The 13,497-nt window shown below is 39.0% G+C and overlaps 1 protein-coding gene across 2 annotated transcripts in view; it reads left to right on the plus strand.

Moving 5' to 3' along the window:
- Positions 1–13,497, plus strand: part of Fam120c (family with sequence similarity 120 member C) — a 125,698-nt gene that overhangs the window by 69,534 nt on the left and 42,667 nt on the right. For both annotated transcript variants that reach the window (XM_059250142.1, XM_059250143.1), the window contains exons 5-9: positions 6,927–7,026; positions 8,059–8,135; positions 8,598–8,875; positions 9,523–9,796; positions 10,824–10,995. In XM_059250142.1, coding sequence (XP_059106125.1) covers positions 6,927–7,026; positions 8,059–8,135; positions 8,598–8,875; positions 9,523–9,796; positions 10,824–10,995 — 901 coding nt within the window. The remainder of the gene's footprint in view (positions 1–6,926; positions 7,027–8,058; positions 8,136–8,597; positions 8,876–9,522; positions 9,797–10,823; positions 10,996–13,497) is intronic.

The raw sequence follows: 13,497 nt of genomic DNA on the forward strand, positions 1-13,497 counted from the left end.
CATTTTTGATGGTGCCTCAAGTTATCCATTTTTATAGATAAACATTTGAGTTTCCAGTTTGAGAAAATTATGAATAAAACTGTTATCAACAGTTTTGTGTCTTTTGATAGATAGACATACTCATTTCTCTTGGGTAGGGTTGCAATACCATATGGTAAATGTGTTTGATTTTGTAAGAGACTGCTAAACTATATTCCAAACTGTGTCAACGCACAATCCCACTACCAATGTGATAGAGTTTCAGTGATTTCATATCCTTACCATTGTTTAAGATTAACTGTCCTGAATTTTAGCCTTTCTGGTGGATATGTAACTGTGTCACATTATGGATTTTTATCTTTAAGTGATTTTGGTTTTAATATCCATGCTTTTTGAAGTAAGAATTTCATTTTATGGTATTTTTCTAAGGGTATAATCCACAGTCCAGCCAAAAATTAAATGGACAATGTATCTGTTTGTTGTATAACTTATAATTGCCAAATTTGAAAAATAACCTAAATGTCAGATATTATGTGATTATTTGAGTATAACATATTCACAATAAATATAGATATGGACAAATAAATAAATATGGAACCATTCAGACATAAATATATATAATAAACATCAGGGTAAAAAGTTACGCATATAGTACCAACTATAGAAATATACATGTAGTAAAACAGATTGGATATACTTAGTGGGACATGGTATTACATACCTAGAATACCCCAATCTAGAGGATGAGGAAGGAGGTTCATCAGTTTGAGGCCAGCTTACACTACATAGTAAATTCCAAGGTAGGATGGGCTACAGAATGAGATTCTGTGCCAAAAATACAAACCAAAAGAAGGAGAGGCGACATGATTCTTTGTAATGAGTATGCTTTGGATTTCTGACCAAGGTGGTAGCTTAGAAGCTGCATCAGAGCGAGTCAGTCAGGAGAGAGAAAAATTAAGAAAAAAATAGTCTTTATCTCAAAGAGAGAACTAGAGAAGAGCTCCAGAAGTCCATAAAGGAAGTGCAAGGATACCAAAAACCAGCGATAACAAAGCAGAGAAAAGAAAGTCGTGCAACGACAAAGAAAAATGTCTTAGCCTGCTGAGCATGCTGTGCATGCCTTTAATCCTAGGACAGAACCAGGGACAGAGCCCAGCAGATCCGCTGGAAGATGCAGAGGAATTGATGCTATGCAGGAGACAGAATACAGCACGCGCCTTGCCACTGACAGAGCTGTGCAGATGCAGAGGAATCGATGCTATGCAGGAGACAGAATACAGCACGTGCCTTGCTTGCCAGTGCACATGCCACTGACAGAGCTGTGCAGATGCAGAGGAGAGCATGTAGGGCACAGAGTCTGCGGAAGCTGAATGTATGAGAGCCAGGCAGGGAAGACCCCAAGACTAAGAGGAGCTGCTCCTTTCCTGGTGCCCAACTTTGCAGGGCATTCTGCCTCCAAAGTTGGTCCCAGCAAGCATCAGAGGAAGAGATAAGAGGAAGACAAAAGTGTGAAAACCGCTGTGGCATCAGGATTGGAGCAAAAGACACCACGCTGAGTATCCTGAGCCATAGAAACTGGAAAGCTGAGAGTTCTCAGCTTCTGTCACCTTGGACACAGCAAGAAGAGCTGTATTGTTCACAAGAAGTTGACCACCTGACAGCTCTAAGATAACACAGAGGACAGACGCTCTCCAAACCAGAAAGAGACTTTGACTAAGAATTTAATACCGCTGGGTGGTGGTGGCACACACCTTTAATCCCAGCACTCCGGAGGCAGAGCCAGGTGGATCTCTGTGAGTTCGACGCCAGCCTGGTCTACACAGCAAGATCCAGGACAGGCACCAAAAGCTACACAGAGAAACTCTGTCTCGGAAAAAAAAAAAAAAGAATTTAATACCTATGTCAGTTTATTGCTTCTGTGTTGATATACTTTAAATTTTTTAACCTTTTTTCTATTTTCTATATATACATGTATGTATTTTTGAAAATTCTTTACCTTTTTCCTATCTTTTAGACCCTTCACACGTACACTTTGATAAGTCATAACTTGATTATTTTCTCTACTTCTTTTTCATACCTCTAACCCATATACTTTTCTTCTCATTCCTACTTTGTATCTACCTCATTAACGTCCCACTGTACTATTTAAATATATTGCCTATTCCATAACTTTGACCCTAGTACTTCTATCTCCAAACCTTACTGGGAAAATAAATCAGGAGTACAGTATGTTTTCCTGCAGCTAACTGAGTCTTCCGTCAAACTATCCTGATTTTACTGCAGTGGATTTTCATAAGCCCGTGTGGGTTGTCCAGCCCACCAGGAAGACTGATCTAAACTCAAAGAGGGACTAAGAAGATGGTATCAAGTAAAGCACTTGCTGCACAAGCATGAGAATCATAGTTTGGATCTGTAGCAGCCACATAAAAAGCTGGGAATGGCTGCATGTGCTCATAACCCAGTATTGGGTGGGGGAGGAACAGAGACAGGCAAATCCTGGGAGCTCACTGGCCACCCAGCCTAACCAAAACTGCCATCTTCTGGCTCAATGAAAGACAATGTCTCAGGCAATAAGGCAGAGAGTGATAAAGATACCAGCTACCCTTCTATGGATTTCACATGTATGTATATGAGCTCGCACACCTGCACACTCACATGCATGAAGCACACACAGGGAGAAATAAAAAGGTGGAGGGAAAAAAGAACAAACTAAAGAATGTACACACTCCAACAGATATTAAATTATATTGTATTGTAAAATACAATAAAGAAACATGAGCCAACAGTCCACTACAACACCTCCACAAGGATCCTCAAAAACATGGAAGAAAGAAGATGAGCTAGCTGAAATGCCAGAAAACAATTTCACAGTCTTACATTTTGAAAGGATTGACAATCAATTAGAAGAGTTGAATACAAATATGGAACTTAATTCAAGACACAGACAACAAAATTACAAAGCCTGATTCAAGAACCAAATTGGATGAAAGAATCAGTAACTTAGAGGGAAAATTTAAATCATGGAGAACAGATTCACCAAGGAAACCAAGATGCTAAAAAAGAATCAAACAGCAATTTTGGAAATGTAAAGAAACAGTCATTTATATTTAAAACACAGAAGAAGGCATCAATAGACAAGACCAAGAAGAAAAAAAAAATCTCAGGGATGGAGGTCAAGGTCAAGGCAATGATATTTATAGGTGTGTATAAAGAAGAAAAAATTAATGAATATGACCAAAACTTTCGGTAAGACTGGGATATACTCAAGAAACCAAAGAAGAATCTATGGCAGAGAAGAGGAGGCTGAGACAAAATCAAATGGCTTATACAACATATTCTATTAAATTATAGCCAATAATTTCACTAACACACACAAAGAAATAAACTTCCAAACACAAGAAGTATGTGGAACCCCAAATACACACAAATATAGGAGAACCTCTGCATGGCATAATCAAGGTGTCAAATATACAGTACTGAATGCTCTAAAGAAAAAACACAAAGTAATATGTGGAGGCAGAAACATCAAAATAATGTCTGACTTGTCATCAGCAATCCTACAAGCCAGGAAAACTAGATATTAAATTACTAACCAAAATGATAAGTCACAAACATTAAACGTAAACAATTGTTAACCAAGATTGCTCTACTCTACAAAATTATCTATTAAAATAGATGGAGAAATACTTTTTCAAGACAGTCACAGATTAAGGCATTTTATCACCACTAAGCCAGCACTGCAGAAAATTCTTAAAGGAATACTGTGCAGACTTGAAGAAGAAAGAGAACTTCACACATGAGAACACAGGAAAGAATATAGTTCATGAAAACAATAGATGAGCAGAGGAGAACTGAGGTCTCAGTCATGTCTAACACATTAAGCAAGCAAACATCTGTACCACCAGGGAGGAAGATCAAAATTGCCAATCAGCCAGGACAAAAAAGAAAGCCAGAAATAATAGCAAGCAAACTCTTTTTGATTGCAATGGTCTTCACTTATTGGTTAAAAGACGGAGACTATCTGACAGGGTCAAAAAACAAGATTCAACTATCTATTAACTTTAAGAATCTCATATAACAAGGAAAGACTGAAAGTCAAAGGCTAGACAGCAAATTATCAACAAAATAGAAGCTGTAAGTAAATTTATATAGCAGTTCTCATACCTGATAACATAGATATCAAACCAAAACTAATCAGGAGAGATCAAGAAGACCACTATGTATTAATAAAAGGAACAATGAATTAAAGGCCATAACTGTTGTAAATATCTATGTATCAAATCATGGGAACCTAAATTTCATAAAATAAACATTAAAAGGCATAAACACATACAGATAGGTTCTAATACAACAACAGTGAGAAATTTCAATATCCCACTCTCTTACCTAGATAGCTTCTCCTAATAAAAAATAAGTAAAGAAACTTCAGAACTAAATTATACCACAGATCAATTAGAATTAACAGCTATCTACAGACTCTTCCACCCAACACATATGGACATTCTTCTCACTGGCACATGGGGTCTTCTCTAAAACTGGCCCCATTATAAGCCGAAAGACAATATTTAGCAAATAAAACTCAGAAATAATTTCCTGTATCTTATCAGACAACAGTGGAGTAAAATTAGAAATTAACAGAAAATCTAGCCTCAGAAAATACACAAATACTTGGCTACTAATATACTTTTGTGTCATCAAATAAATGAGAGATAAAATTTTAAATTTCTAGAATCAAATGAAAAAAAAATAGAACATACTAGAATATCTGGAATTCCATCCATTTATCCTAAGAGTAAAATTTACAGCTGTACATGCTCAAACTAAGAAGTTAGAGAGCTTACAAGATGGCTCCATGTGGAAAGACACTTGCTTCCAAGCCCAGTGAACTTAGTTCAGTCACTGCAAGTCATGTGTTGAAGGAGAGAACTGACTCCTGCAAGTTGTCCTCTAACCTTCCCATGTGTATACACGCTAAATAAAAAAATACAATATTTTGTTTTAAAAAATCAGTAATCTTGAATAAAGAACCCAGTGATACACCCCAAGCCTCTAAAATAAAAAGAAGCCAAACTCAAATACAGCAGATAGCAAGAAATAATAAAAATGAAGGTAGAAATTAATTAAATACTAAAAAATACAGGGGCTGGAGAGATGGCTCAGTGGTTAAGAAGTTGTTCTTGCAGAATACCTGGATTCAGTTCCCAGCACCCACATGGCAGCTAACAACACTCTGTAACTCCGTTTCACATGATCCAACACCTCCTTCTAGCCTCCATTGACACTACATACATGTGGTGCACAGGCATATATGCAGGCAGAACACCCATACACATAAAATAAAAACAATTAACCTTTAAAAAATACATAGGATTATCAGACAAAACGTTTGTTCTTTGAAAAGATTGACAAGGGCTGACAAAATGGCTTAGCGGGTAATAGCCCTTGCTGTGGAAGCCTGATGACTTGAATGTGATCCCCAGAACCCACAGTGGAAGGAGAGAACCGACTCTCAAAGGCTGTCCTCCATATGCATGCTTTGTCTTGTTCATGCACATGTGTGTGTAAACAAAAATAAAATACATTTTTAAAGAAAGGTATATTTTTTAAAAAGTAAAAATAAGCTTATAGTTAAGAGACTTTGGATATTTAGAGAGGCTTTGGATATTTTGGAGAGGGTTTGAATGTTTAAAGAAACCTTGGATATTTTAAGAGACTTTTAAAGTTAAGTATGCTTTAGATTGTGATATTAATGTTAACATGAGATCTTGGGGATGAACAAGAAAGGAAAGGCTATGGTTTAACAATGATGTATTTATGTGTCAAGTTGAAAAGGGTTTAATTGTCCTGACTAGTTTTATGTCAACTTGGCACAAGCTGGAGTCATTTTGGAAGAGGGAACCTCAGTTAAGAAGATGTCCCCACCACACTGGCCTGTGGGCAAACCTGTGGTGCTTTTCTTGATTGATGATTGATGTGAAAGGTCCCAGATCACTGTAGGTGGTGCCATTTCTCTGGGCTGGTGGTCCTGGGTTGTATAAGAAAGCAGGCTGTATAAGCCATGAGAAACAAACCAGTAAGCAGCATCCTTCCATGGCCTCTGCATCAGCTCCTGCTTCCAGGTTCCTGCCTTGAGTTCCTGCCCTGATTTCCCTCAGTGATGGAGTGTGACCTGAGAGTTGTAAGATGAACTAAACCCTCTCCTCCCAAGCTGTTTTTGGTCACAGTGTCTTATCATAGCAATAGAAACCCTAAGACAGATCCCAAACAGGTCTGGAGTTAGGCCTGTGGGTGCAGGAGATGGCAGTGGATTGGAGAGGATAGAAGAGGAAAGAGCCATCTTGATAAAAGTGGGTGCCAAGGCCACAGATCTACAGCAGGGGGAGGGAAAATGGGGGTTTGAGGAAAGGGGTGATGGGAAAGGGAGGAAGGGACTTACTTAGATAAGGTGTCTCAGGAACAGAGAGAGTTCATGGCCATGGTTCAGAATTAGGCTTGTGGTTTGCAGATGAGGGGAAGGGAGGAAGGGATGGCAAAGGGAAGAAGTGACTGATGTATTAGGCAAAAGGGATTTATATATGAAAAGTATTCAAGGCCACAGGTCTGGAACTAGGCTGGTAGGTTTGGAGATACAGTGGGTTGTGGGGGGCAGGTGGAGCTTTTGTTTTTTGTTGTTTTTGAGACAGGGTCTCACTGTGTAGTCCTGGCTGGCCTGGAACTGAATATGTAGAACAGGCTGTCCTCAAACTCACAGAGATCTGCCTGCCCCTACCTCCCTAGTGCTGGGATTAATGCTTTTTTCTACTTGATCTTATGCTCTCTTGGGTTGTTCTCTTGGGTTTCTAAATATTTTATTTCTGTTATCATTTTGACTTCCAATGTATACATTGTATGAAAAAGACACTCTCATGTTGTTTCTTTTTCTGAAAATCTGATGTTCCAACATCCAGTCTAGGACAGAAGACAAAATAGAACGATTCAAGAAAGCAGTTGAGTACTATTCAGTCACAACCAAACTCTCTTCACTGCCAATGGGTCCTTCCTTTCTAGGTAAGGCTTCCAGCTGCTGTTAAATTGAGTTTATCCCTTAGGGCCAGAGTGGAATCCCTTGTTTCTGCCTGTGTCCTGCCTTTTCACATTTATAGGTGGGGGGATAATGCCATTTCCTTAGCTTGGGCTTTTCCTTATACTAACCCTCATTGTGACCTGGTGTATGTAAAAAAGCCCTGTCTTTGGCAGCAAGCTTGATTTGAATTCTACTTCTGTTGCTTACTAGCTGAGTGATCTCATCACTTCATTTTTGTATGAAACATGGCTCAAAATATCTATTATGTTGGGCTGTTATCAGATTAAATACTTTATATAGGATCCCTTGTAAACGGACGTTTCCTGTCCCAACCACCCAATACTAATTATGGGTTAATTTAAGTGTAAGAGTTAGCTAATAGCAAGCCTGAGCTATCAGCTGAGCATTTATAAGTAATATTAAGCCTCTGAGTGGTTATTTGGGAACTGATGGGTGGGAAAGAAACATCCATTTACAATCCCTGGCATGGGCATACCACTTATCTATTCCTCCAGTATTACAGCAGACAGATGCTATCTCACCACAGAACCTTCATGTCGCTTACTTTCTTGATGGAAAGGCTAGGATTAATTGCTGCCACTGTAAATTTGGTAGGTATCAAACTGAACTGGGAACTCAGTTCAAATGAATTAATATTGAATATACCGTTCAAGAAATAGCTTGTGAACACACCTGTACATAATCTCAGGCTTACGGGCCCAGCTTAGAAATCTTGAGGATGTCAAAGACTGTGTAAGGAAATCCCACAGGGAACAAAAAGCCAGATTCTTGGAACAGCCCATAGTAGCTGGTCAATTAATTATAACTTTTTGTGGTGCTAGAGATCTAACCTGTGGCTCCGTGCATGCAAGGCAAGTGCCCTACCATTGTCCTACAATCTCAGATTATAAAGTATAACTTTATAACAGGTTTTTTATGCAGTGATGCTTTAACAGAATTAATAAGCATGGTAAAATGATTAGGATTGGCTGAAACAGCACTTTTCTTGGCTTCAGGCTTTCGAAATAATCGGCTTGGAAATCCTCCTATTCCACGGAATCAAATGGGCCCTATTTCTACTGGAAAGCCAATGGTAAGTATTGTTTATTACATATTCATTAAAAGGATTAAGATCACTTGCTTACCTTAGACTTAAGCTCATTCCTGATTTTTACAATCTGAATTGAGTCCTTAGGACAATTCAGTGTTAATTAGACCATGCAGGCCATATACCTGTATTGTTTTATACCTTGAGGCTGGAAGACTATAGAAAGATAGCTTCCAAATTAGTACTCACTAGGATATTATATAGTTATAATAGGTTAGATAATGTCACAAAAATATTTCTAAGAGATCTAGTTTGGTTCATTTTCCTGGTTCTGGTAAAGTCTATTCAGATACCACTATCAGAATTATTTCTTAATATTTTTGGTAGGTACTTCGTACTTCAACAGTTCCTACTGTTGGTATCATCTACTATACCACAGCTTCTGAGGAAACCATCCTGTATCCTGGTAAAATGTTAAATATCTTTTCCATCTGTTTTATCCTTTAGTTTTCTCGCCAGGTGCCCCAGAAAATGAAATATCCACCACCATTTCCAATGGGACCCAACTCGTCTCTTCTCTTCTCCCATAATGTGGGGGAATCCCATGCTTTCTCAGAGGATCCCATGCTACAGGACAGTTCCTTTACCAATTGGGCTGTTTCTTATGACTCTTCTACACCCCAGTTTCCTAACTGCCTGCCTTCTAAAACTTCACCTCCTTTGGGACCAGATTCTTCCCACTCCTCCTCCTCTGAGGGTGATGAGGCAAATGGAGCTGGTTCTGAGTAAGTAGCTCTGCGGACAACCAGAACAAGATTTCTAACAAGTGTGGAGAGGTGGATGCTCTTGGCTTCCTTTCGTTACTCTTTGCCCCTTGGCCTTTTGCAGGTGGTGATTTTTAGATATCCAGGCCATACAGGAAAGGCATTTGCTTAGGAAATCCTAACATGAATGTGCTACATAACATGCCTGTCATTTTTCAGTTTGTGAGGAACATAGATTGAAGGATAAAAGAATAAAGGAATTTTTATAGTTGAAATATTGGAACAGTTCCTCAGTAATGAAGATTAGGTCTCATATGCTGGGTTGATTGTTTTTAAGAGTATTCCTTTAAAGAGATTATTCCTGGGAAACAGAGCTACTTTGAGATTATAATTTTAATTATTTTCTTAGACTATGGGTAGACTCTAAACTTGACATCTTACAGGTGTAAAGGATCCAGAGTAACTTCCATGAATTTTGATTCTTTGGTCTGTGTCAGGTGAAGGAGGCCAGGGGACAGTGATGACCACTGAGAGGAAAAGTGTCATGTCCGTTCTTAATCTGGTGCCTTGAGGGTTTCTGAGAGTCCTTGGGATCAGGTTAGATGTCTTGAGTGGAAATATCTTTATCAACCTCCTTTTCTGTCTTATGCTGTTTGTGAATTTTTTAGTCACAACACAGAAGCACTTCAGCACCAGCCTGGATGGGAAGATCCCAGTGGTGACAGAGGGTCTTGGGTACAGCCTGTTGATGCTGGAGTTTCGGAAACTAGCGTAGGTGATGGTGAACCTCACATCCCATCTCTGTTATCTATGTCTACAAGGAACCACATGGATATCACCATTCCACCTTTACCTCCAGTAGCTCCAGAAGTCTTGAGGGTTGCTGAACACAGACACCGAAGGGGTCTTATGTATCCATATATTTACCATGTCCTTACTAAGGTGAGAGAACAACACATCCATGTCTACCTCCCAGATAATTCCCTGCAGTATCTCATAGTTACTAAATTACAAAGTCACCTGAGATAACTTGTCAGAGAATTTGTGTTGTTATTCAGGGGGAACAGTGCTGGGGATTGAACCTAGGGTCTCACACATGTGAGGCAAGCACCCTAGCATTAAGCTCTATCCCCAGCCCATTGATCATTGTAGCTCACGAGGTACAAGGAAACCCAGTATGTCTGTGCCCTTCCTTGCATTAAAAGCCTCAGAAAAGGTGAGATTAGTAGGAATTGGCACTAAGCAATAAAAAAGACTCCAAGAGAGGAGTTCAAATTGTAAGATTTGTGGATGGGGGGTTAGAAGGAAGGTGGGGGCAGGGAATGGGAGGAAGGGAAGGAGGGGAAACTGTGGTCGGTGTGTAAAATAAATGAAAAAAATAATAAAAATAATAACAATAAAAGATTTTAAAGTAAACAGTGTACTAAGTTAATAGACTGTGGTTCTGAAGGCGCCATCTAAAAAGAGGTCTTGTTCCCCTGTCCCTTGTCCCTGACTCTACTTCTGCATACCTGTTCCTCTCTGCTGGTCTCAAAACACGAATTACCCACAAAATGTCTAAGCCAGGTATAGTAGCACGAGCTTTTAATACTGGTAATCTGGAGGTAAAGGCAGGTGGAGCTCTGAGTTCCAGACCAGCTTGGTCTACATAGCAAGCCCCAGTCCATTCAGACTTACATAGTGAGAACCTGTCTCAAAAAGAAAAAAAAAATGTCTAGGGTAGATTCTCCCTGACAGTCAGTATTGTCCATGAGATCTGAGACTTTCCAAATGGAATCTAGCTTATAAGGTGGCTGTACACAGCTGGGCTTCCTTCTTATGGCTGCTAATCTGAAAATCTCTCTGAATACAAATAGTAAATTTACTGTCTCTACTCCAGAGGCTACAGGTCATTATTTGTTCTTTTCAGCTCTGTTCTAAATCTTGAAGATTTCATTTTCTTCTTTTCCCTGAACCATTTTCTTATTAGGGTGAGATTAAAATCCCTGTATGTATTGAGGATGAGTGTAACATGGAGCTGCCTCCAGCTGCTCTCCTTTTCCGGTCAGCTCGCCAATATGTGTATGGAGTTCTTTTTAGCCTAGCAGAGGCACAGCGAAAAGTGGAGCGTCTGGCCATACGGCGACGGTTACCCATGGAAGGTAAGTATGACTCTAGCTATTCTACCTATGGCAGATCTCTCTATGCTTGGCACAGGCCGGAAAAGCCCGTGCGAGTATACCATACGTGGAGCTCTAAAGCAGTCTTCAAGAAAATGCATCATTTACCAGATTACACAAATGTGAGCCCTAATTCTGAAATCATGAAACATTCAGAATGTGTATTACTTTTAAGAACAATGGCGGGCTTTGAGAATGCAGGACTTTATCTCACAGTCTCTCTTCCTCAGCAAGGTTTTTCTTCTAGAATATGATGCTGTAGAGAGTTGAAATTGTTATGTTGTTTTAAACAAGAATGACTTAGTCAAATTAGTATATCCAAAAGAATAACTTAGGTTTCTACTTCCATGAAGGTAAATTAGATTAGATATACTTTCCTTAGTCTTCTTGCTAAGTACAACTAGAATTCTAGAACATTGTATGTGTGGGGGGGGGGACGACAAAAACAAAAACACAAGATACTCCAGAAAGCAGAGACCGTTGATGACCTTGAGACCCAAGGAATACTAGAGTAATAAGTTCTCTGCGTTTTCTTTTTGTCTCACACATCACAGACAGGATGTGAGACAGTTTGGTAGGGAATCTTAGAAGTATTGACCCCTGCAGACTGATACCCTCTGCCCAGAGCCTGCAAAGGACCAACCTAGTAACACAGAAGTGTTTCTATAAAATTGCTCTAATCAAGCCCAGCACCACAAAAGAAACTCTGGTTCACCCTCACCTTTCCCAGCAAAGACCTGAAAATATCCTCCACTGCCAGGCTGCTTTCCCCGATACCACTGGGGAGGTGTCAGACAAGGTCAAGTGAGGAATCAACACATACTCTTGCAGCTGTCAGCAATGAAGTCCACCTTCACACACTACAGTAGGAAGAAAATGCCTGGTAAGATACAAGATTGGAAGAAGATCCAGAACCTTTTCAATCAAAACTCACAGGTTTGGACTTCAACTGAAAATTCCTTATCATACCAAGAATTAGGAAGGTTTCAAATTCAGATATCAGGCAGCTTAGAAAGAACATGAACACCAGGATGCTAATCGGAGAAGAATTTCAAAGCAACTCTCATAAAAATGTTTTAACAAATAATTGCAGACATACTGAAAACAAATTGAACATAGACAGTGAGATGGCTCAGCGGGTGAAAGTGCTTGTGCAAATCCCTGAAACCCACGGTAAAGAGAAAGAGCAGCTCCTGAAAGTTGTCCTCTGACTTCCACACACATGCCATGGCATGCACATATCACACACACACACACACACACACACACACACACACACACACACATACACACACTACATAAAAAATTTTAAATTAAAAAAGAAACAATATTTAAAGGATCAAATGGAAATTAAGAACTAAAAAAATACAATAACCACAGTCAAATCCTTGCCAGTTGTGACAGTATGCACCTTTCATCCCAAGACTTTGGTGGTCAAGGCAGAAGAATCAGGAATTCAGGATCATCCTCTAGGCTACAAAGTAAATTTGAAGCCATCCTGAGCTACACAAGAACCTCTTTCCATGAACAAACAAACAACAAAACAAAACTGTTCAGGAATAGGTTAAATGGTGGAGTAAGCACAACAGTAAGAAGATAGAAAAACACAAATTATGCACTTAGAATAAACAGAAAATAGTCTGAAAAATAAAGACCTATAGGACTACAACAAAAGATCTAATATTTGTATCAGACTCTCAGAGAAAGTGAGAATGACATATGTACAAAAATCCCATAATAAAGACAATTCCTTTATATGATGTTTACTTTTAAGGGAAAAATAATTATAAATAACAGGTGATCTCTGATCTGAAGCCTTAGAATTCAGAAAGAAATATTAAACTATTTCTAGTACTAAAAGAAAAGAATAACCAACTATCATAGTTACTTTTCTGTGGCTGTGATGAAACACCATGACCAAGATAACTTATAAAACAAATCATTTAATTGGGTTTATGTTTTCAAAGAGTTAGAGTTCTTGATGGTGATGGCTGAGCAAAGGCATGGAACAACTAAGAGTTTACATCTTTATCCACAAGCATGAGGCAGAGAGAGAGCCTACTAGGAATGGCAAGAGTCTTTTTAAACCTCAGTGCCCACCCCCAGTGACACACCTTCTCCAACAAGGCCATACCTCCTAATCCTTCCCAAACAGTTCTACTAACTGGGGACCAAGCATTCAAATATATAAGCCTGTAGAGGCCATTCTCATTCAAACCACCACAGCAACACACAATTATTTATCAAATAAGATCCTTTAGTAATGAAGGAGAACTAGGTTAATTTTTTTATAAGTAGAATGGTAAAAGAATGAGTCTTGGAACATCAGAAAAGAAGAAAAATAGTCAAATTAACAAAATAATTGATAAATATAACAGACCTCCTTGGAGTTTCTAAATTGTGTTTCACGGGAACAAAAATTATAAAACTGTATCAGTGTGTGTACAGAAGCTATTTAGGGACAGGGATATGGCTCAGCAGCTA

This window comes from Peromyscus eremicus, chromosome X (assembly GCF_949786415.1).
Source record: "Peromyscus eremicus chromosome X, PerEre_H2_v1, whole genome shotgun sequence".
Taxonomy (NCBI): Eukaryota; Metazoa; Chordata; class Mammalia; order Rodentia; family Cricetidae; genus Peromyscus; species Peromyscus eremicus.